Below are 23,935 nucleotides of genomic sequence, written 5' to 3' on the forward strand. Positions count from 1 at the left end.
ATAACGAGGCGACCAGAACTGAACACAATATTCCAAGTGTGGTCGAACCAGGGCCTTATAGAGCTGCAGCATAACCTCGCGCTCTTAAACTCAATCCCCCTGTTAATGAAAGCCAACACACCATACGCCTTCTTAACAACCCTATCAACTTGGGTGGCAACTTTGAGCGATCTATGGACATGGACCCCAAGATCCCTCTGTTCCTCCACACTACCAAGAATCCTGTCTTTAAGCCTGTATTCCGCATCCTCTCCAATAATTTGCCCACTACCGACGTAAGACTGACTGGTCTATAATTCCCAGGGTTATCCCTATTCCCCTTCTTGAATAAGGGAACAACGTTTGCCACCCTCCAATCATCCGGTACTACTCCAGTGGACAGTGAAGACGCAAAGATCATCGCCAAAGGCGCAGCAATCTCTTCCCTCGCTTCCCGTAATATCCTTAGGTATATCCCGTCTGGCCCCGGAGACTTATCTATCCTCATATCATTCAAAATTTCCAGCATATCCTCCCTCTTAACCTCAACCTGTTCGAGCATATCAGCCTGTTCCACGCTGTCCTCACAAACGACCAGGTCCCTCTCACTAGTGAATACTGAAGCAAAGTATTCATTTAGGACCTCCCCTACCTCCTCCGACTCCAGTCACAAGTTCCCTCCACTATCCCTGATCGGCCCTACCCTCACTCTGGCCATCCTCTTGTTCCTCACATAAGTGTAGAATGCCTTGGGATTTTCCTTAATCCTACCTGCCAAGACTTTTTCATGTCTCCTTCTAGCTCTCCTAAGTCCATTCTTCAGTTCCTTCCTGGCTACCTTGTAACCCTCTAGAGCCCTGTCTGATCCTTGCTTCCTCAACCTTAAGTAAGCTTCGCTCTTCCTCTTGACTAGCTGTTCCACAGCTCTTGTCATCCAAGGTTCCTTCACCCTACCATCCCTTCCCTGCCTCATCAGGACAAACCTATCCAGCAGTCGCAGCAAGTGCTCCCTAAACAACCTCCACATTTCTGTCGTGCATTTCCCTGAGAACATCTGTTCCCAATTTATGCTCCCCAGTTCCTGCCTAATAGCATTGTAATTCCCCCTCCCCCAATTAAATATTTTCCCATCCCGTCTGCTCCTGTCCCTCTCCATGACTATAGTAAAGGTGAAACAATAAAACAGGAATCTCCAAATAATTAACAGGGGTCAAATTAAAGTGACAAATGCTGAATGCTGGAAGAGAAAGCAAGCAGACAGAACAGAACCCCAAAAGCCAAGGACTATGGTCTCTGTACTGTTTCACCCTTTAAATTTTGAAACAGCAACATCTACAACCAAAACTATGAGATAGTTACCACAATGATTCAGTAAAAGAAGTCCCCATGCTGATAAACTGCTCACTGTGTTCAATCCATATTCAGTTTTGTGGCTCATACATGCAGCGCCACTGACATGCACCATCTATTCCTCTCTCCCAGCTGAGGAATTTTGCTCGTACAATTACAAAGAATCACTTTGACTTTCACTCCTGCGCACTGTACTAGCCTCTTGCACAATGTCATGTCCTCATCATCACTGTATGTTTAAGAAATTTGAAGCATTTATGCAGAAAAAGCATTATTTTGATAAAACTGAACAAAGTTTTGTTTATATATAATATAAATACTGCATATTTTGCGCCACTGCCAGAGCAGGTGTAATACCTGCCCATTTACCTCCTCTCTCCTCACTATCCCAGGCCCCAAACACTCCTTTCAGGTGAAGCAGTGATTTATTTTTACTTCTTTCAATGTAGTATACTGTATTCGCTGCTCACAATGTGGTCTCCTCTACATTGGGGAGACCAAACGCAGCCTGGGCGACCGCTTTGCGGAACACCTCCGCTCAGTCTGCAAGCAGGACCCTGAGCTTCCGGTTGCTTGCCATTTCAACACTCCCCCTTGCTCTCATGCTCACATCTCTGTGCTGGGATTGCTGCAGTGTTACAGTGAACCTCAACACAAGCTCGAGGAACAGCATCTCATTTACCGATTAGGCACACTACAGCCTGCCGGACTGAACATTGAGTTCAATAATTTCAGAGCATGACAGGCCCCCCATTTTACTTTTATTTTAGTTATTTTTTCTTTTTTACAATCTTTTTTTTGTATGTTTATTTCATTTCATCTTATTTTGTTCAGTTTGCTTCCCCACTTTTTTTTTTCATGTTTGTACTTGCTGCTGTTCAATCTTCAGTCCGTTAACACTCTATCTGTACTCATGCTTTGTCTTTGAACACACCATTAACATATTGTTTGCCTTTGCTCCATGACCTTTTGGTCAGCTATGTGGCCTTGTCCAATTTACACCTTCTCCTTTGTTATCTCTTGCCCCACCCCCGCTTCACTTGCTTATAACCTTTGACATTTCTAATATTTGCCAGTTCCGAAGAAGGGCCACTGACCCGAAACGTTAACTCAACTTCTCTCTCCACAGATGCTGCCAGACCTGCTGAGTATTTCCAGCATTTCTTGTTTTTACTCCAGCATCCGCAGTATTTTGCTGTTATTTGTTTATATATAGTCTGCCTTTTGTCAAAACCATTTGCATCATGCTTATTGCTATTTAAAACTGGTTTCCATGGCATCTTGATATTTTATTTCATATTTATGTGTGTTTTTTTTGATAGTATACAGGTTTCATTGTGATTTTGCACAAAAATATCTGGCTGTGGCCCGAATCCTCTTCACCCTCGACTATTCTAAAGACATTGGGGTAGAAATTAGACTCAGGCAATGACGTAAAACAGGTGGTATCAGATTGGCCTGCAATGGAACTGAATTATCACGCGCTGTGTATAACATGCAGCTGATCCAATACTGCATACTTTGCGCCACTGCCAGAGATGAATTTCTACCCCACTGCGTTATATTCATTGGGGAACACTGTGACCATGTTAGGTCAGAGGCACCACAGCAACTAACAGTTATCAAGCAAAGATTTACTAAGTGCAAATGGCAAGTCCTAGCACTGTACTAGGCTCCTCAAATTTAGAATCATTACTGGGCGACAAAGGGGTTAAGGTTTATATACATCACAGCCCTCTGCTTTTCCTTATGAAGAGTCGAATCAAAGATAGTTATGCTTCCGGTGCGGGAATAAGTAATTGGATAGCTAACCTGTTCACAGAGATATTTGACATCTGCCCATTCAAGCACTCACTTTAGTAGGGAAGAGAGTGGTAGATTCATAGTCGGATCCCCTTGAACTTGACCATAAATGGGACACCTGCAATTTAAAGAGGTGGACATCTTCCAAGATCCTACAGACTCTGAAACAGTTCCTACAGATTGGAGGATAGCTAATGTAACCCCACTATTTAAAATGCGAGCTAGAGAGAAAACAGGGAATTATACACCAGTCAGCCTGATGTCGGTAGTGGGGAAAATTTTAGAGACCATTATCAAAGATTTTATAGCAGAGCACTTAGAGAACAGTGGTAGAATCCGACAGAGTCAGCATGGATTTACAAAAGGGAAATCATGCTGGACAAATCTACTAGAATTCTTCGAGGATGTAACTAGAGAGTTGATGAGGGAGAGCCAGTGGATGTGGTTTAGTTGGACTTTCAGAAGGCTTTCGACAAAGTCCCACATAAGAGGTTAGTGTGTAAAATTAAAGCGCATGGGATTGAGGGTAGTGTATTGCAATGGATAGAAAATAGGGCGGCAGACAGGAAACAAAGAGTAGGAATAAATGGGTTGTTTTCCGAATGGCAGGCAGTGACTAGTGGGGTACCGCAGGGATCTGTGCTAGGACCCCAGTTATTCACAATATATATGAATGATTTAGATGAGGGAACTAAATGTAATGTCTCCAAATTTGCAGATGACACAAAATTGGGTGGGAGGGCGAGTTGTGAGGAGGATGCAGAGAGGCTTCAGGGTGATTTGGACAAGTTAACTGAGTGGGTAAAAGCATGGCAGATGCAGTATAATGTGGATAAATGTGAGGTTATCCACTTTGGTAGCAAAAACAGGAAGGCAGATTATCTGAACGGCTATAAACTGACAGGGGGGAATATGCAACGAGACCTGGGTGTTCTTGTACACCAGTCGCTGAAGGTAAGCATGCAAGGTGCAACAGGCGGTAAAAAAGGCAAATGGTATGTTGGTCTTCTTGGCAAGAGGGTTCGAGTACAGGAGCAGGGATATCTTGCTGCAATTATACAGGGCCTTGGTGAGGCCACACCTGGAATATTGTGTGCAATTTTGGTCTCCTTATCTGAGGAAGGATGTTCTTGCTATAGAGGGAGTGCAGCGAAGGTTTACCAGACTGATTCATGGGATGGCGGGACTGACGTACGAGGAGAGATTGAGTCGGTTAGGATTATATTCGCTGGAGCTCAGAAGAGTGAGGGGCGATCTCAGAAACCTATAAAATTTTAACAGGACTTGACAGGGTAGATGCAGGAAGGATGTTCCCGATGGTGGGGGAGTCCAGAACCAGGGGTCATAGTCTAAGGATACAGGGTAAACCTTTCAGGACTGAGATGAGGAGAAATTACTTCACCCAGACAGTGGTGAGCCCGTGGAATTCGCTACCACAGAAAGCTGTTGAAGTCAAAACATTGTATGTTTTCAAGAAGGAGTTAGATATAGCTCTTGGGGCAAAAGGGATCAAAGGGTATGGGGAGAAAGCGGGAACAGGTGACCGAGTTGGATGATCAGCCATGATTATAATGAATGGCGGAGCAGGCTCGAAGGGCCCGAATAGCCTACTCCTGTTCCTATTTTCTATGTTTCTATGTAATTTCCCCATTTTCTATGTGGATAGCTCCTGCAGTAGTTGGCCTTGTATCTAGAACACAACAGAACCTGAACTGCCTAAGCACAAACTGTCCTCTGCTCAATATGTAGAGGTTGCTGCTGTTTTACAGGTCCTCCAGAGCACCTCAGTTAGAGATACCACCATAATATGCTCTGACTCTACCTTCACTTGTGCCGTGCATACGAAGCTCCTTTCATTTTGGCAACTGAATTCCTTTTGGTCCACCAACAGTAAACCCAAAAAACACTAACTTCTTACATCTTTAACTACCAACATTTCCCAGTTTTTTACTGTCAAAGTAAAAGGCCACACCTGAACACTAAGAAATGGAATAATAAGGTAGATTGTGCTGCAAAAGGCGCCACAGTGTCTACTCAGGTTTGGGTCCATCAGAAAAACCTTCCCCCACAGACACGGTCACCATTGAGTCACGCAGCAGCACTGTTACACCGATCTGAAGTCATTTCAACCAGACATCCCCAAACTGACATCATGAGTCAGGAATGGTGATCCGCCTCTGTTTTCTAATCACAAGTTTAAAAGTAATCGATGACGTTCTATTTAGTCAGCCATCCCCAGATTCCCCCACCCCTCAGGGGATGTGTCCTTCATCAGTCTCTTCTACGAAATGATTCGAGCTGTTCATGACCTACCAAAAGGGGGACAACTGTCTGCTCCTGATCAAGTCCTGTGGATGATGATGGCCTGGTCTGGACAAGGAGATCCAAATCCGCAAGTTTCTCTTGGAAGAGTTACAATAATATTTTTATACATTGAGAAGGCAACCTTTATTTTTGATCCCTTTGTATATCAGTTCAAAAATCGCTGGATTCAGTCCTTGGTACCCCTACATTGTAAGCTCCCATTACTTTCAAAGTTATGATTTTTGCCTTAGTTCTACAAATTTAAAGTGGAAGTTTCAGAGCAAACAAACCAGGTGTAACTTCTGGATAATTTCAATTGAAGCAAAATGAAAAGATTCTTAAAAACTGAATTTCAAAAGGTAACGGAGCATAGCTTTTGTAGTGTTTTATCCTTTGGTTTTAATTCAGCAAGTTTTAGAACGAAAATTAGAGTAAGAATAGCTGTAAGGGTCAGAGTTGCCAGCTTTATGAAGCAGAGAAAGAACATTCATAGGCACAATCTCAATCCTGTACGGATGTGTGAGACCAAATTAGTTACATTTTAAACAGTTGAGAAAACAAAGTTACTAGCATCTTTAAGTGTGGAGTTTAATAAAACGCCTTTACCAATCAGCAAATCCGCTTACCTCTTCAGATCGTGGTGGCATGTCTGTCAATGCTTCTTGTGCAGCTTCATCTGTTAAATGACACCAAAGGACAGACAGCGTAATTATCATTGCAACAATATTCACACTCCCACCACCCCAAGAAACCAGATTACATATTACAAATAGCTTTAAAACACAGAAAATCAATCAAAACAGAAAACCCATGGGATATGATTTCTCTCTCAAATTGGTTAACCCAATGCATCATAACAAAAGGCCCAGAATTTCCTTGGAACTGTGCTCAGTCCACTTAGTCAGAAGCGTGCCAGAAACCTTGTTAAACAAACAGAATTTCTGGCAACTTCTGTGAAGCTACGGCATGTGAAGCAAGAGCAGCTTCAAAGAAATTTCAGGCTGAAGTCACAAGTGAGTTTGTCAACATCATGAATGGAAAATAAACCATTCTCCTACAAACCCTCTTGAAACCATCCTTTAACAAAACAATGTTAAATGAATGACTGGTAAAGCTGGTATTGAACAGAGCACTTTGTTCCCATGTTAATTGCAATGGAGCAATATATACAAGTATCATTTGTGTTACAGTTGAACAATAAGGGTTTAGCAAATTTGCATAGTATGTACAGCACAGAAAACAGGTCATTCAGACTAACTGGTCTATGCTGGTATAAAAGCAAAATACTAAAGATGCTGGAAATCTGAAATAAAAACAAAAAGTGCTGGAAATACTCAGCAGATCTGGCAGCATCTGTGGAGAGAAAAGCAGAGTTAACGTTTCAGGTCAGTGACCTTTCATCAGAACTGAAAGGTCACTGATCTGAAACACTAACTCGGCTTCTCTCTCCACAGATGCTGCCAGATCTGCTGAGTATTTTCAGCACTTTTTGTTTTTATTTCTGGTCTATTCTGATGTTTATGTCCATATGATCCTCCTCTCTCCATACTTCATTGAACCCAAAAGCAGATCCTTCTACTCCTTGCTCCCTTGTGTTTATCTAGCTTCCCCTGAAAAGCATTTAAATATTTTTAAAAATACTTTCATGGGATGTGAGCATCACTGGCAAGGCCAGCATTTGCTGCCCATCTCCTTAATTGCTCGAGAGAGTGGTGATGAGCTGCCTTCTTGAACCGCTGCAGTCCATCTGATGTAGGTACAATTAGGAAAGGAGTTCCAGGTTTGTGATCCAGTGACAGTGAAGGAACGGCGATATAGTTCCAAGTCAGAATGAGGTGTGACTTGGAGGGGAACTTGCAGGTAGTGGTGCTCCGTGTGTCTGCTGCTCTAGTCCTTCTTGGTGGCATAAGTTGCGAGTTTGGAATGTGCACTCAAAGGAGCATTTGGAAATTGCCAGAGTGCATCTTGTAGATGGTACACACTGCTGCCACTGTGCCGGAGATAGAGGGAGTGAATGTTTAAGGCGGTGAATGGGGTGCTGATCAAGCGGGCTGCTTTGTCCTGCATGATGTCGAGCTTCCGGAGTGTTGTTGGAACCACATTCATCCAGGCAAGTGGAGAACATTCCATCACATTCCTAACTTGTAGATGGTGGACAGGCTTTGGAGAGTCAGGAGGTGAATTACTCACCGCAGAATTCCCAACTTATATGGCTGGTCCAGTTCAGTTTCTAGTCAATGGTAACCCCCAGGATGTTGATTTTTTTAAATTCATTCATGGGATGTGGGCGTCGCTAGGCAGGTCAGCATTTATATCCCATCCCTAGTTGCCCTCGAGAAGGCACGGTGAGCTGCCTTCTTGAACTGCTGCAGTCCATGTGAGGTAGGTACACCCACAGTGCTGTTAGGAAGGGAGTTCCAGGATTTTGTCCCAGCGACAGTGAAGGAACGGCGATATAGTTCCAAGTCAGGATGGTGTGTGACTTGGACGGGAACTTGCAGGTGGTGGTGTTCCCATGTATTTGCTGCCCTTGTCCTTCTAGTTGGTAGAGGTCGTGGGTTTGGAAGGTGCTGTCTAAGGAGCCTTGGTGCATTGCTGCAGTGCATCTTGCAGATGGTACACACTGCTGCCACTGTGCGTCGGTGGTGGAGGGAGTGAATGTTTTTAGATGGGGTGCCAATCAAGCGGGCTGCTTTGGCCTGGATGGTGTCGAGCTTCTTGAGTGTTGTTGTTGCTGCACCCATCCAGGCAAGTGGAGAGTATTCCATCACACTCCTGACTTGTGCCTTGTAGATGGTGGACAGGCAATGGGGAGTCAGGAAGCGAGTAACTCGCCTCAGGATTCCTAGCCTCTGACCTGCTCTTGTAGCCACGGTATTTATAGGGCTACCCCAGTTCAGGTTCTGGTCAATGGTAGCCCCTAGGAAGTTGATAATGAGAGATTCAGCGATGGTAATGCTGTTGAAAGTCAAGGGAAGGTGGTTAGATTCTCTCTTGTTGGAGATGGTCATTGCCTGGCACCTGTGTGGCATGAATATTACTTGCCACTTATCAGCCCAAGCCTGGATATTGTGCAGGTCTTGCTGCATTTCTACACGGACTCCTTCAGTATCTGAGGAGTCACGAATGGTGCTGAACATTGTGCAATCATCAGCGAACATCCCCACTTCTGACCTTATGATTGAAGGAAGGTCATTGATGAAGCAGCTGAAGATGGTTGGCCCTAGGACACTACCCTGAGGAACACCCGCAGTGATGTCCTGCAGCTCAGATGATTGACCTCCAACAACCACAATCATCTTCCTTTGCGCTAGGTATGACTCCAGCCAGCGGAGAGTTTTCGCCCTGATTCCCATTGACCTCAGTTTTGCTGGGGCTCCTTGATGCCATACTCAGTCAAATGCTACATTGATGTCAAGGGCAGTCACTCTCACCTCACCAGTCCAGCTCGTTAGTCCATGTTTGAACCAAGGCTGTAATGAGGTCAGGAGCTGAGTGGCCCTGGTGGAACCCAAACTGAGCGTCACTGAGCAGGTTATTGCTAAGCAAGTGTCGCTTGATGGCACTGTTGATGACACCTTCCATCACTGTACTGATGATTGAGAGTAGGCTGATGGGGCGGTAATTGGCCGGGTTGGATTTGTCCTGCTTTTTGTGCACAGAACATACCTGGGCAATTTTCCACATTGCTAGTTGTAGCTGTACTGGAACAGCTTGGCTAGGGGCGCGGCAAGTTCTGGAGCACAGGTTCTCAGTACTATTGCCGGAATATTGTCAGGGCCCATAGATTTTGCAGTTGTTTCTTGATATCATGTGGAGTGAATCAAATTGGCTGAAGACTGGCATCTGTGATGCTGGGGACTTCAGGAGGAGCCAGAGATGGATCATCAACTCGGCACTTCTGGCTGAAGATTATTGCAAATGCTTCAGCCTTATCTTTTGCAGTGATGTGCTGGGCTCCCCCATCATTGAGGATGGGGATATTTGTGGAGCCACCTCCTCCAGTTAGCTCACAGTGTGGTCTCCTCTACATTGGGGAGACTAAGCGCAGACTGGGTGACCGCTTTGCGGAACATCTCCGCTCGGTCCGCAAGCAGGACCCTGACCTTCCGGTTGCTTGCCATTTCAACACTCCCCCCTGCTCTCATGCTCACATCTCCGTCCTGGGATTGCTGCAGTGTTCCAGTGAACATCAACGCAAGCTCGAGGAACAGCATCTCATTTACCGATTAGGCACACTACAGCCTGCCGGACTGAACATTGAGTTCAATAATTTCAGAGCATGACAGCCCCCCATTTTACTTTCATTTTTAGTTATTTTTTCTTCCTTTTTTTTTTAAACATTCTTTACAATCTTTTTTTTTTGCATTTATTTCATTTCATCTTTGTTTGTTCAGTTTGCTTACCCACTTTTTTTTTCAGGTTTGCTCTTGCTGCTGTTCAATATTCAGTGTATTTACACCTAACCACAGTGGCACAGTGGTTAGCACTGCAGCCTCACAGCTCCAGGGACCCGGGTTCGATTCTGGGTACTGCCTGTGTGGAGTTTGCAAGTTCTCCCTGTGTCTGCGTGGGTTTTCTCCGGGTGCTCCGGTTTCCTCCCACAAGCCAAAAAGACTTGCAGGTTGGTAGGTAAATTGGCCATTATAAAATTATCACTAGTATAGGTAGGTGGTAGGGAAATATAGGGACAGGTGGGGATGTTTGGTAGGAATATGGGATTAGTGTAGGATTAGTATAAATGGGTGGTTGATGGTCGGCACTGATTCGGTGGGCCGAAGGGCCTGTTTCAGTGCTGTATCTCTAATCTGTGCTAATGCTTTGTCTTTCAACACACCATTAATATATTGTTTGCCTTTGCTCCGTGACCTTTTGGTCAGCTATGTGGCCTGGTCCAAACTAGACCTCCTTTGTTATCTCTTGCCCCACCCCCACCTCACTTGCTTATAACCTGTGACTTTTCTAATATTTGTCAGTTCCGATGAAGGGTCACTGACCCGAAACATTAACTCTGCTACTCTTTCCACAGATGCTGCCAGACCTGCTGAGTGATTCCAGCATTTCTTGTTTTTATTTCAGATTTCCAGCATCCGCAGTATTTTGCTTTCATTTTGGTCTCCTGGCTTGATGGTAATGGTAGAGTGGGGGATATGCCGGGCCATGAGGTTACAGATTGTGGTTGAGTACAATTCTGCTGCTGCTGATGGCCCACAGCGCCTCATGGATGCCCAGTTTTACATTGCTAGATCGGTTTGAAATCTATCCTATTTAGCACGGTGGTAGTGCCACACAACACGACAGAGGGCATCATCAATGTGAAGGCAGGACTTCGTCTCCACAAGGACAGTGCAGTGGTCACTCCTACCAATACTGTCATGGACAGATGCATCTGTGGCAGGCAGATTGGTGAGGACGAGGGTCAAGTATGTTTTCCCCTCTTGTTGGTTCCCTCACCACCTGCCGCATACCCAGTCTAGCAGCTGTGTCCTTTAGGACTCAGCCAGCTCGGTCAGTAGTGGTGCTACCGAGCCACTCTTGGTGATGGACATTGAAGTCCCCCACCCAGAGTACATTTTGTGCCCTCGCCACCCTCAGTGCTTCCTCCAAGAGCTGTTCAACAATAGGGGGTTCAGCAAAAGTAATGCCATTGAATGTCAAGGGAAGATGGTTAGATTCTCTCTTCCTCAAATGTCATGTACACCCTGTTAGTCTCCCTGATAAATATTGAGGCATAATAATTATTCAATATTGCTGCCATTACCTGAGAGTTTATCTTGTGTAGCTTTTAGCAGCCCTAGCTTGATTTTCTTTTTGTTAGATATATTAAATATTGCTGAAGATTTTCGTCTTGCACAAATCAGGACAGATGCAAGAATGCCAAGTTTCAAAGGCAGCAACAATTTATACTGTATGAGAAAAGGGTGCTGATTGGTTGGCATGTCGACTCAGATTGGTCAAGGCTTTGCCATGAAGAATGTACCAGGGAACTATTATCCCCCACGCTTTTGTTTAACTCAAAAAGGCACAATGCCTGGACATGTTCCTTTTCCCTGCAGAGGACAGATCCCTGCATATGAATATATGCAGCTTCTAGCAAGCGTAAGTGAGCCACATTGGGAGCCCAACTGATAACCTTAAACTGGTTGGTAGTGTCATTCTTAACACACTTAGAATTGTTTAGCAAGTGGAATCACATCTAACATTAGACATCGTGCTTTGAGCTTTGCAGGTACGGGTTTTTTAAAAATTCATTCATGCATCGCTGGCCAGGCCAGCATTTATTGCCCATCCCTAATTGCCCTCGAGAAGGTGGTGGTGAGCTGGTGGGCTGGCTACGTACGGTCAGTACTCTGCCTATTGCTAACAGCTGAAAGGGTGTGTTCTTTGATATGATACACCAATCGTTGGGTCGTACAGCCTGCGTGTCTGGTATCACACCAGAACTGGAATTCATTTACCACATTACTCATTTGTGTGGTAGGCAGAACGTCTTTTTGGCTTGAGGGCAGCATCCTATTATTGGAAAACACCATGTGTGTTGCTACTGCATAGTAGCAATGTGAAATAGCTAGTTGATGAGTGCAAGGCAAAAAGCTTCGACAGCGTGTCTCTTTTTTTCAGCAATACTCAAGTTCTATACTGCCAAGCAACTATATATTAAATAGATAAATATTGAGGTATGAGAAATAAATCAAATCAAATATTGAGTGCTACCATCAGAAAATCCAATTTCAAAAAAAGTAGTTATTGACTAGAAGTTGCTGGAGTCGGGCATTTGGGGCCTGCCCAGTTTGTTGGACATTTTTTCCCCTCATAATTCAGCTTGATAACTTTTGTACTGCAATTTTCAACAACTGGCAGATTTTATCAAAGAGCACGCCCCTTCAACTGTTGGCAATAGGCAGAGGACTGACTGTACACAATCAGCCCATACTTGCAAAACTCAGAACACAATGTCTAACAGCACGATTGGACAGCACTTGCTGAAAGATCCTGAACGTGCTAAGCATCACAAGCTAATAACTGTGCAAGCTGATAATGGAGTATCTGGAATCTTAGTGAACCTTGGGACCATCAATCTATCTGCTTAAACAATGAGACTTAAGGATAGAGAAATAAATAGATGAATGACCGAGAAATAGGGTGAGCAAGAAATAGGGTGAATTAGAGTCAAATTAGCTATAGAAAGAGAAAGAGAGAAGTAAAGAAAGATTTGATTGGAGAGAAATAAGGGACAGAAAGGAAAAGTAAGTTTTTATTAAAGTCATAAATTTTGAACTATTTAAGTCTCAGAGAACTTATTATATGAAGGAATAAGAATGAACAGTTCAAATTGTTCCCCAACAGCGAAAGCCTAAACATCATTCAGCATTTTGTGGCTATTCGCAATTCACAGCATATTGCCTCCTCGCCCCAAATTGCTAGGTTATTTACACACAATTAACAGTGAGCATTAACATCTCTTATTTTCCCAGCATATTTTGGGCCATTATGTTTTAACAGAATAATAGCAACAAAGATTGCCTGCTGGCATCAATGATCTTGAGCTCATTAACAAAGTATGAACCAAGTGACTCCTGACAATGCAGAGCACGCACGGAGCGATCGCGGCATCATTACTGCGCACGAACATTTGCTGTCCTGCCAGTATGAATGCGTGCAAGTGGTCACCACGCAATGACGTCCTCACCACTCAATAGCCTCCTCCATTCCCCCGAACAGTACCCCGCTCGCTGCCACCATCCCTGCTTCAATCGCTGCTTCCCCGCGCCGCCCCCCCCCCCCTTAGCCACTCGCTCCCTGTCGCCTTCCCTTAGCCACTCGCTCCCACCCGCGTTCCTTGCCTCTCTCGGTTGCTCACTCCCGCCTTCGCCGCTTCCTCTCCTCCCTTGGCTGCTCGCTCCCAGCTTCAGTGCTCCCCCCTCCCCTCGGCCGATCGTTTCCTGTTGCGCCATCTGAAGGAAAGGCGGGGAACGAGCCACCGAAGCGCAAGGCAGGGAGTGAGAGATGACAGGCGACGTGGAAGCGAGTGGCTGAGAGGAGGGAGGCGGCAGGAGTGGGGGGAAGCGGTGAGGTGGGGAGCGAGCATCAAGAAGATGGGTGCAGGAGGGAGTGGCGAAGAGAAGTGGCAATTGCAACCATTGAGGGGATTTGGGTTTAATTTGTTTTTTGTGATAAGTTGAGCAGCGCCATCTTTATTACTGGCAGCTGCCTGAGATGTCATAGACAGTGACGTTTCAGTGGATGAGGCTGCATTTGCGCACGTGCCAGTACTGCTCCACCTAGTGGTTGCATTGTCAGCAAACACAGCCTTATATTAATTAGTTGACAACTTAGGTGCAAATTTAATCTACAAACTTTTTGAAACTTTTAGAAAACAAGTTAGCTTCAGTAAGTATATATCACAAGCTATAATATAGTTCTAATTATTTTTGTTTTGTACACTTACAGTTCTTCAGTTGGTATTCAATGGCTGCTTTAAGATTAAAAGCTTCAATCAGTGCTGTTTCATGAAGCACTAATGTATTTCCAACACTTCTCACGTCAATCCCTTCAGTTGTCATACCAACACTGAGCTCTGAAAAAGAACAAAAGCTAATATGACAATTAGCACGAGGTTGCAATTCAAAAATCATCAGGTATAATAAATTTCCAGAATGAGCATGCAATTGGCAAATGAAATTCATTATAGATAAGTCTGAGGTGGTACATTCTAGTAGGAATAAGGAGGTCGCGTACTCCTTAGAAGTGTCTAAATGGAGTAGAAAAACAGAGATCTGAGGGTACATATACACAAAAAAGTGAACAAAGCACTGGAGTTCATTTTTAGTGGGATGGAATTGAAAAGCAGAGAGCTTCTGTTCAACTTGTACAGAACTTTAGTTCGAACACACTTGTAGTACTGTGAACAGGACTAGTTTCTACATTATAAAAAGGATATAGAGGCACTGCAGAAGATGAAAATAAAAGATATACTAGAAGACTACCAGAACTGAAAGGTTATATTTACCAGGAAAAGATTGAACAGGCTTGGGCACTTTTCTCCAGAAAACACAAGGGTGACCTGATAGAGACCTTTAAGGTTATGAACAAGTTTGACAGGGTAGACAGCAATGTTTTCACTTGTGAGAGAAACCAGAACTATGGGCCATAAATAAGCAGACTGAAGCAGTCTGTGTAGAAATGCAGCAAGACCTGGACAATATCTAGGCTTGGGCTGATAAGTGGCAAGTAACATTCGCGCCACAGAAGTGTCAGGCAATGACCATCTCCAACAAAAGAGAATCTAACCATCTCTCCTTGACATTCAACAGCAATACCATCGCTGAATCTCCCACTATCAACATCCTAGGGGCTACCATTGACCAGAAACTGAACAAGAGTAGCCATATAAATACTGTGACTACAAGAGCAGGTCAGAGGCTAGGAATCCTGAGGCGAGTAACTCACCTCCTGACTCCCCAAAGCCTGTCCACCATCTACAAGGCACAAGTTAGGAGTGTGATGGAATACTCTCCACTTGCCTGGATGGGTGCAGCTCCAACAACACTCATGAAGCTCAACACCATCCAGGACAAAGCAGCCGCTTGATTGGCATCCCATCTACAAACATTCACTTCCTCCATCACCGACGCACAGTGGCAGCAGTGTGTACCATTTACAAGATGCACTGCAGCAATGCACCAAGGCTCCTTAAACAGCACCTTCCAAACCTGGGACTCTACCACTAGAAGGACAAGGGCAGCAAATGCATGGGAACACCACCACCTGCAAGTTCCTCTCCAAGTCACACACCATCCTGACTTGGAACTATATCACTGTCGCTGGGTCAAAATCCTGGAACTCCCTTCCTAACAGCACTGTGGGTCTACCTACCCCAAATGGACTGCAGCAGTTCACCACCACCACCAAGGGCAATTAGAGATGGGCAATAAATGCTGGCCTGGCCAGCGACACCCACATCCCATGAATGAATAAAAAAAAAAGATAGTTACTAATAAATCCAATAGGGGCTTAAGGAGCGCAATGTTTATGCAGAGAATGTGAGCACATCACATAGCTACATTTAAGGAGTAGCTAGATAAACACATGAAGGAGAAAGGAATTGAAGAAAAATGTTGATGCGAGTTTGATGAAAAAGGGTGCGTGGAGACTCAAAGGAGCATAAATGAACTTGTAGGGCCAATAGCCTGTTTCTGTACTGTGACTGCGATGCATGTCTAAACCAGATCAATTAGCAATTCAGCAACACAGAACCATGAATTGCTTAAACAAGTTTTTTTCTAGACCCACAGAAGAATCTGGGCGGCACAGTGGCGCAGTGGTTAGCACCGCAGCCTCACAGCTCCAGCGACCCAGGTTCGGTTCTGGGTACTGCCTGTGCGGAGTTTGCAAATTCTCCCTGTGACCGCATAGATTTCCGCTGGGTGCTCTGGTTTCCTGCCACAGCCAAAGACTTGCAGGTTGATAGATAAATTGGCCATTGTAAATTGCCCCTAGTGTAGGTAGGTGGTAGGAGAATGGTGGGGATGTGGTAGGAAGTATGGGATTAATGTAGGATTAGTATTAATGGGTGGTTGTTGGTCAGCACAGACTCGGTGGGCCGAAGGGCCTGTTTCAGTGCTGTATCTCGAAGAAAAAACAAAATAAAGCATTTATCCCTTGGCAATAAGCTAGGAAAACAAGCATCATTTTAAAAGCTGCCACCTTAAAATATGATTTAAAAATGAATGTCCATGTATACTCAGTTGCACGTCCATTCTGTAAGTTTGTTGAGGTCTTAATGTTAACTACACCCTGCAATGTGGTATCGTCTGCAAATTTTGATATTGTACCTCCAGTGCCCAAGTTTTAAAGGAAATGGCTAACAACGGTGGCTCCAGCACTGATCCCTGTGGAATGCCACTTCCAATCTTCTGCCAGTCTGAGCAAACATGTTTAACCACCAGTCGCTCTATTTTCTGTTTGTAGTCAGTTATCTATACATTCTGCTACTTGTCCCAACTCCACATGCTGTACGAATACTGGGGAAAGGTCAAATTGACATCTTTTGCTTAATGCTTTTAACTATTATGCTTTACAAGCTGTGTTACTGAAGCAGCAAAATAGTAAATTGGACTAATTAATGAACATTGAACAATGGCAAGACAGCTAGGTGATTAATGTTAGATCTGGAGGCAAGGCAATCAGGTGGAATTCTATTAAAACCAATCTGGTCAATCTCTGGTCGGGTTGAGAGGTTCTATTATCGTTGTTTTGTGGCATCATGTCCGAATTGATTACAATGCTCTGACCTTAGTCATGAATCTACTGTGCAATACCTTATCAAAGGCCTTTTGAAAATCCAAGTAGATCGCATCCACTACATTACCCTCATCTACTTTCCCTGTTGCTACTTCTTCAAAGAATTGAATAAGGTGCATCAAGCACGACCTCCCCTTGCGAAATCTGTGTTGACTACAATATTTTCAGTTTTCTAGGTATTTGTCCAATACATCTTTGAGTAACGATACTTTGTCTTTCCTACATCAATGTTCAACTAACTGGTCTATGGTTCCCTGGATTTGTTCTAGTCCTGTTTTTTAAAATGCAAGATCATCAGACATATGCCAGTCCCATAGCACTATTCACTATGCACACACTAATGCCTCTGCTATGTCATCTCTAGCTTCCTTTAGTATGCACTATGTAGTTTCAATTTTGCCCTTATTTCTTTAATCATCCAGGTGTTCTGTTATTAGATAGTTTATTCTTGACTTTTGGCAGAATATATTTCTCCTGACTATATTAAACACCTTTCTAAACATTTTTCACTGCTATTCGTTGTGATTTGTTTTCTTGCTTATCTCCCCTAGTTCCATTTTCATCATCTCAAAATTAGCTTTTTCCAATCGATTACTCAGTCTTAGTCTTGTTTATGTCTTTCTCAATCAGTTATCTTACATCTTAAGTTGCGATCACTGGTGCCTAGATGTTCCCCGAAACTTACTTCTTTTATCTGCTCTGGTTCATTTTCTATTTCTAGATCCAGCAGTGACTCTTCCCTCATTGGACTTCTTATATACTGGGTAAGAAAGGAGTCCTGTACAATTGTAGGAACTCCATTCCCTTTTACTACCTCTTATTTAATTGGAGGTTGTTGAAATCTCTCATGATTATTCCAAGTCTTCTACTCATTTCATACATTTGCCTCTGTACTTCTTCTTCCAATTCTTTTCCACCATCAGGTGGGCTACCAATACCCCTATTAGCATGATCGATTCCTTCTTATCCTTTGTCTTAATGCATATAAACATGGCTTCTATCTTTTTGTTAGCTATGCCCTTTTTTCTAAATTATGTTATCTCTAATTAGTACAGGGACCTTATTTCCTTTCTTCCCTATCCTTTCTAAATACTTGACAACTGGCAATATTTGATTGCCAGTCCTGTTCTTTAAGTAGCCATGTTTCAATTATTCCTACTACATCTGGTTCCTCCATGTATTTATTGCCTCTAGTTCCCACTTGCTTCAGATACTGTAAAGGGAATTTAATTTGATTTAATCATTCTTACTTCTTTATTTTTTAACAGTTACTTTACACTTATGCTCTATAATTTTAGCTGTTCCGACTATTTGTTACCCTTACTCCTTAGCTGGATTTGTTCAGCTCATCTAACACGGATAACATGGATTTGTAATGTGTAGCCATGTGTAACATGGATTTGCTACACTCATCTATTTTTTATTTTCAGACTTCTCCTTTTTCCAACAGATCCTCCGCCAGTTTTACTAATTTAACGTCTTATCCACATTCCTATTAATCTAGAACCTTGGTCCCATTCTGGTTCAGGAGGAGCCAGTTCTTTCCTATCCAGTACTTGTACTACTGTCCCATGAAATGAAAACCCTCCTTCCCATACCACTCTCTTTCAGTTACATATTTACCTGCAGATCTGTGTATCTCCCTGCCAATTAGTATGTGGTTTATTTTAGAGATACAGCACTGAAACAGGCCCTTCGGCCCACCGAGTCTGTGCCGACCATCAACCACCCATTTATACTAATCCTACACTAATTCCATATTCCTACCACATCCCCACCTGTCCCTATATTTCCCTACCACCTACCTACTTATACTAGGGGCAATTGCTAATGGCCAATTTACCTATCAACCTGCAAGTCTTTGGCATGTGGGAGGAAACCGGAGCACCCGGAGGAAACCCACGCAGACACAGGGAGAACTTGCAAACTCCACACAGGCAGTACCCAGAATTGAACCCGGGTCGCTGGAGCTGTGAGGCTGCGGTGCTAACCACTGCGCCGCAGTGTAGTAATCCTGAGATTATCATCCTTAGGATAACATTTTTAAATAAAGGCTAAATTAGATAAAGAATCTTGCCTGGATGTTCCCTAATTCCACGCTCTATTATTTCTGCAATGTACTTCAAAGCTGGTGCATACTGTTTCATGCTGTAATAACAGAGGGCGATATTGTAGGTCAAATCTGAAAGAGAAAACAGTGACACTTCAAAAAAAATTCAGAATATATTCCAAATAAAAGTTGCAACCTGCTGCCTGTTTTAAAACTTTAGTTATCCATAATCCAATATGACTAAATCAAGAATTCTGTAAAAGTAAATTGATTGTTACTTAAAAAATTTCAAATTAATTTTGAGTAAAGTTATATTTTACCATGCTATACACTTCTACCATTTTAGTTCGTACTAATCAGAATAGCTGCATTTTGCAAAGTATAAATGATGCTCAGTAATCTAAACTAATTTTCTTTATCTTGTTGCAAAGTTTAACAGAACATTTTTATTTTACTTATTTTTATGCGGCACAGTGGCGCAGTGGTTAGCACCACAGCCTCACAGCTACAGGGAGCCGAGTTCAATTCTGGGTACTGCCTGTGCGGAGTTTGCAAGTTCTCCCTGTGACAGTGTGGGTTTTCGCCGGGTGCTCCGGTTTCCTCCTACCGCTAAAGACTTGCAGGTGATAGGTAAATTGGCCATTGTGAATTGCCCCCAGTGTAGGTAGGTGGTAGGGAATAGGGATTACTGTAGGGTTAGTATAAATGGGTGGTTCTTGGTCAGCACAGACTCGGTGGGCCGAAGGGCCTGTTTCAGTGCTGTATCTCTAAATAAAAAATAAATATTAAAAACATGCCATCACTGTTGATTGCATCAGTTTTATTAATACTTAAGTTTTTTTACTCAGTGAGTTTATTTCTTAGGATTTTCTTGGCCAATAATAGCCATTCTCCCAAATGGCTTAACAATCAAATAACTATTAATAGCTAAATATGTTAAGCTACTAGTAAAGCACAGGAAACTAGGAAATTAAAGGAGCAGCAAATTTGTACTTTCGAACTTGAAAGGCATCAGAACCAAAAGTATTTTCCTTAATGTCATAGAATCATAGAATGTGAAATCCAATTGAGTTTTAAATACAGAAACAAAAATAAAACTACAATTAAAGTTTTAAAAATTGCATACATTACTTGTTTGTGCACCAGCAAATGCATTGGCCTGGTGCTGTGGGTGAAATTACCAGATCATTAAAAAAAAAACATCTGGTTCACTTTAGGAAAGCAAACCTTCCACCCTTACCCCGTCTGGCCTACATGTGACTCCAGACCCACAGCAATGTGGTTGACTCTTAAATGCCCTCTGAAATGGCCAAGCAAGCAACTCAGTTTTATCAAACCACTACAAAAAAGAATAAAACCAAATAGGGTTCCCAGTATTGGTCTAAACATCAGAGTTGGTACGGCAAAAGCATCCACAGCCGAGTCAACTAACATCTGGGGATTTGCGCCGAAGTTGGGGGAGTGGGACTGACTGGATCGCTCTACAGAGAGCCAGCATGGACTCAATAGGCCAAATGGCCTCCTTCTGTGCATAATGACTCTATGCTGTCCCACAGACTCAACAAGCAACAGTCCAACATAGATATGAATCTGTGAGTATGACATTCAGCCAATGTCCCAGACTCCTCCATCACCATCCCTGGGTAGTCCTGTCTCACCAACAGGACAGACCCACCAGAGGTGATGACACAGTGGTATACATTCGGGAGCAGTCACCCTGGGAGTCAACATTGACTCTGGTCCCCAAGAATTCTCATGGCATTAGCTCAAACATGGGCAAGGAAACTTCCTGCTGATTACCACCTACTGCCCTCCCTCAGCTGCTGAATCCATACTCCTCCATGTTGAACACCATTTGGAAGAAGTACTGAAGGCACAGAATGAACTCGGTGGAGGATGTGACTCAGTAGCACCAATACTGACCAGGCTGGTCAATTCTTACAGTACCTACTTGCTGTCATGGACTCATCTGTCCATGACAGTATTGAAAAGAGTGATGACCGCACAGTCCCTTGAAGACAGAGCCCCATCTTCACACTGAGGACACACTCCATGTTGTGTGGCACTACCACCATGCTAAATGAGATAAGATTCAGATTTTGCAGCTCAAAACGTGGCATCCATGAGGCACTTTGGGCCATCAGGAGCAGAAGAATTGTATTCCACTACAAACTGTAACCTCATGGCTCAGCATATCTCTCACTCTACCATTACCATCAAGCCAAGGGATCAACCCCGCTTCACAGAGCATGCCAGGAGCAGCACCAGGCATACCTAAAAATGAGATGCCAACTGGTGAAGATACAACACAGGACTACAGCATGCCAAACAGCAGAAGCAGTATGCAATTGACTGAGCTAAGTAATCCCACAACCAATGGATCAGTTCAAAGCTCTGCAGCCCTGCCACATCCAGTTATGAATACTGGTGGACAATTAAACAATGAACCAGAGGAGGAGGAGACTCCACGTACATCCTATCCTCAATGACAGTGGAGCCTAACATGTCAGTATAAAAGACAAGGGTGAAGCATATGCAAACAGTTTCAGCCAGAAGTGTTGAGTGAATGATCCATCTCTGCCTCCTCCTGACGTCCTCACCATCACAGATACCAGTCTTTAGCCAATAGGATTCATTCCACGCGATATCAAGAAACAACTGAAAGCACTGGATACAGCAAAGGCTTTAGGGTCCCAAACAGCCCAAAATGCAGTGTTTAAGATTAGTTAGAGAGCTAGCTGCACCCCTAATCAAATTGTTCCAGTACAGTTACAACAATGGCATCTATCCAAAAATAGCCCAGATATGTCCTATCCACAAAAGGCAGGACAAATCCAATCTCACCAATTATCAGCCCATTAATCTACTCTCAATTATCAGCAAAGTGATGGAAGCACTGTCAACGACACTTATCAAGTGGCATTTATTCACCAATAACCTAACTTATACCCAGTTTGGGTTCTGCCAGGACCATTCCCCTTTGAAGACCACTATGGATTCTGTATCTATCACCCCATCATCAAGCTGTGCATTCCAAATCATCTTAAATCTGCGCCCTCTGATTAACAACCCTTCAGCCATTAGGAACAGTTCCTCTTTATTTATTCTACCTGTCAAATTTCCTCTTATTTAGCCTTCTCTGTTCTAAGGAGAACAACCCAGCTTCTCTAATCTATCCAGTTACCTGTAATCCTTCATCCTGGGAATCAGTCCAGTTAATCTCTTTCACAATGTCTCCAAAACTTTCACGTACTTCCTAAACAGTGGCACTCAGAATCAGACAATACTCCAGCAAAAAACTTCCTGGCTCTCGTACTGTTAGGAACTAAAAAAAATTCTAGCCCTCTAGGGACAGGTTGGGAGGCGAAGGGGCGTAAAATAGCAAGGGAAGGCTGGGATAGAGGGGGTGAAGTGCCCATCACCTTCCCAACGCCATGGAATTCTACCAGGGTGGGGATGGTTGAGGATGGCCTTCCCACCCAGGGGCGCTTGCGGCCAATTAAGGGTAATTTAAAGGGCCATTTTACCAGTGGCAAGTGGGTCCCTCCCCACCATGCGGAGACCACCTAGTAAAACCAGGTGGCCTCCCTGTAGGTTGGGGGGTACTGGGAGCGGCCTCTTGATGGGACACTCTGTGGTCCACGGAGGATACCCACTCCCCATCCCTGCAGCAATGGCCATCCCCACAGAAACACAGCACACTCCCCAACCCTCTCTGAGGTCTGTCTAATTGGCCCCAGCAACCCCGACCCCCACCCCCCTTATCTTGCAGGGAGGTCAGCGACGAGCACTGAAACTCGAGACTGATTGCAGTCCCAGCAGTGGCCACAGACTCGGAGGGCGGAGTTCCAGAGCGGTAAATATAAAAAACTTACCTCGGGGATTGTCGGAGCAGACTCGGAGGGCAGAGTTCCAGACCGACAAGTTAACTCGGGTAGGGGAAAAAAACTGAAAAAGTGACGTCACAGTAAAGCTGTCACCTGATTGGCTGGTAGGGCACCTGTACCGAATTTGAAAATAAAACTGATAAAAATTAATTAAAACACTAATTAACTAACTAATAAGTAGAGTAACTAAACCGGAGGGAGGAGATTACTGTATTTAGTTACCATTTAGTATTTATTGTAGAAATCTAGCACTAGGGACCATATAGTTAAGTGTATCATAATTTAGTAAGGATTTAATAAGTATTTATTTATTTTATATTAATTAACTAAATAGTGCTCGAAATGACAGTTAGAGGGGTGAAGTGCTTCACCTGTGAGATGTGGGAGTTCCGTGCCGCTTCCAGCGTTCCGGGTGACTACGTCTGCAGGAAGTGTACCCAGATGCAGCTCCTCACAGACCACATGGATCGGTTGGAGCGGCAACTGGATGCACTTAGGAGCATGCAGGTGGCGGAAAGCGTCACAGACAGCAGTTTTAGAGAAGTGGTTACACCCAAGGTGCAGGCAGATAGATGGGTGACCGCTAGAGGGGGCAGGCAGTCAGTGCAGGAATCCCCTGTGGCTATCCCCCTCTCGAACAAGTATACCGTTTTGGATACTGTTGGGGGAGATGGCCTATCAGGGGAAAACAACAGCAGCAGCCAGAGCAGTGGCACCATGGCTGGCACTGTTGTTCAGCAGGGAGGGACAAAGCGCAGAAGAGCAATAGTTATAGGGGACTCGATAGTCAGGGGCACAGATAGGCGCTTCTGTGGACGTGAAAGAGACTCCAGGATGGTATGTTGCCTCCCTGGTGCCAGGGTTAAGGATGTCTCTGAACGGACAGGGGGCATTCTGAAGGGGGAGGGTGAACAGCCAACGGTTGTGGTACACATCGGTACCAATGACATAGGCAGGAAGAGTGATGAGGTCCTGCAGGGGGAGTTTAGGGAGTTAGGTAGTAAGTTAAAAAACAGGACCTCAAGGTTTGTAATCTCTGGATTACTCCCTGTGCCACGTGCCAGTGAGGCTAGAAATAGGAAGATAGTGCAGCCAAACACGTGGCAAAGCAGCTGGTGTAGAAGGGAGGGTTTCAGATATCTGGACCATTGGGCTCTCTTCAGGGACAGATGGGACCTGTACAAGAAGGATGGGTTGCATCTAAACTGGAAGGGCACTAATATCCTGGCTGCAAGGTTTGCTAGCGTCACTCGGGAGG

General features: G+C 44.1%; 1 protein-coding gene across 3 annotated transcripts in view; it reads right to left on the minus strand.

The window, feature by feature from the left end:
* Window positions 1-23,935, minus strand: part of ift70 (intraflagellar transport 70) — a 250,943-nt gene that overhangs the window by 163,442 nt on the left and 63,566 nt on the right. For all 3 annotated transcript variants that reach the window (XM_068055663.1, XM_068055662.1, XM_068055664.1), the window contains exons 6-8: window positions 18,818-18,922; window positions 13,886-14,014; window positions 6,063-6,112 (exon numbers count right to left, since the gene is read on the minus strand). In XM_068055663.1, the coding sequence (XP_067911764.1) occupies window positions 6,063-6,112; window positions 13,886-14,014; window positions 18,818-18,922 (284 nt within the window). The remainder of the gene's footprint in view (window positions 1-6,062; window positions 6,113-13,885; window positions 14,015-18,817; window positions 18,923-23,935) is intronic.

The sequence above is a fragment of the Heterodontus francisci genome, chromosome 24, assembly GCF_036365525.1.
Source record: "Heterodontus francisci isolate sHetFra1 chromosome 24, sHetFra1.hap1, whole genome shotgun sequence".
Lineage (NCBI taxonomy): Eukaryota > Metazoa > Chordata > Chondrichthyes > Heterodontiformes > Heterodontidae > Heterodontus > Heterodontus francisci.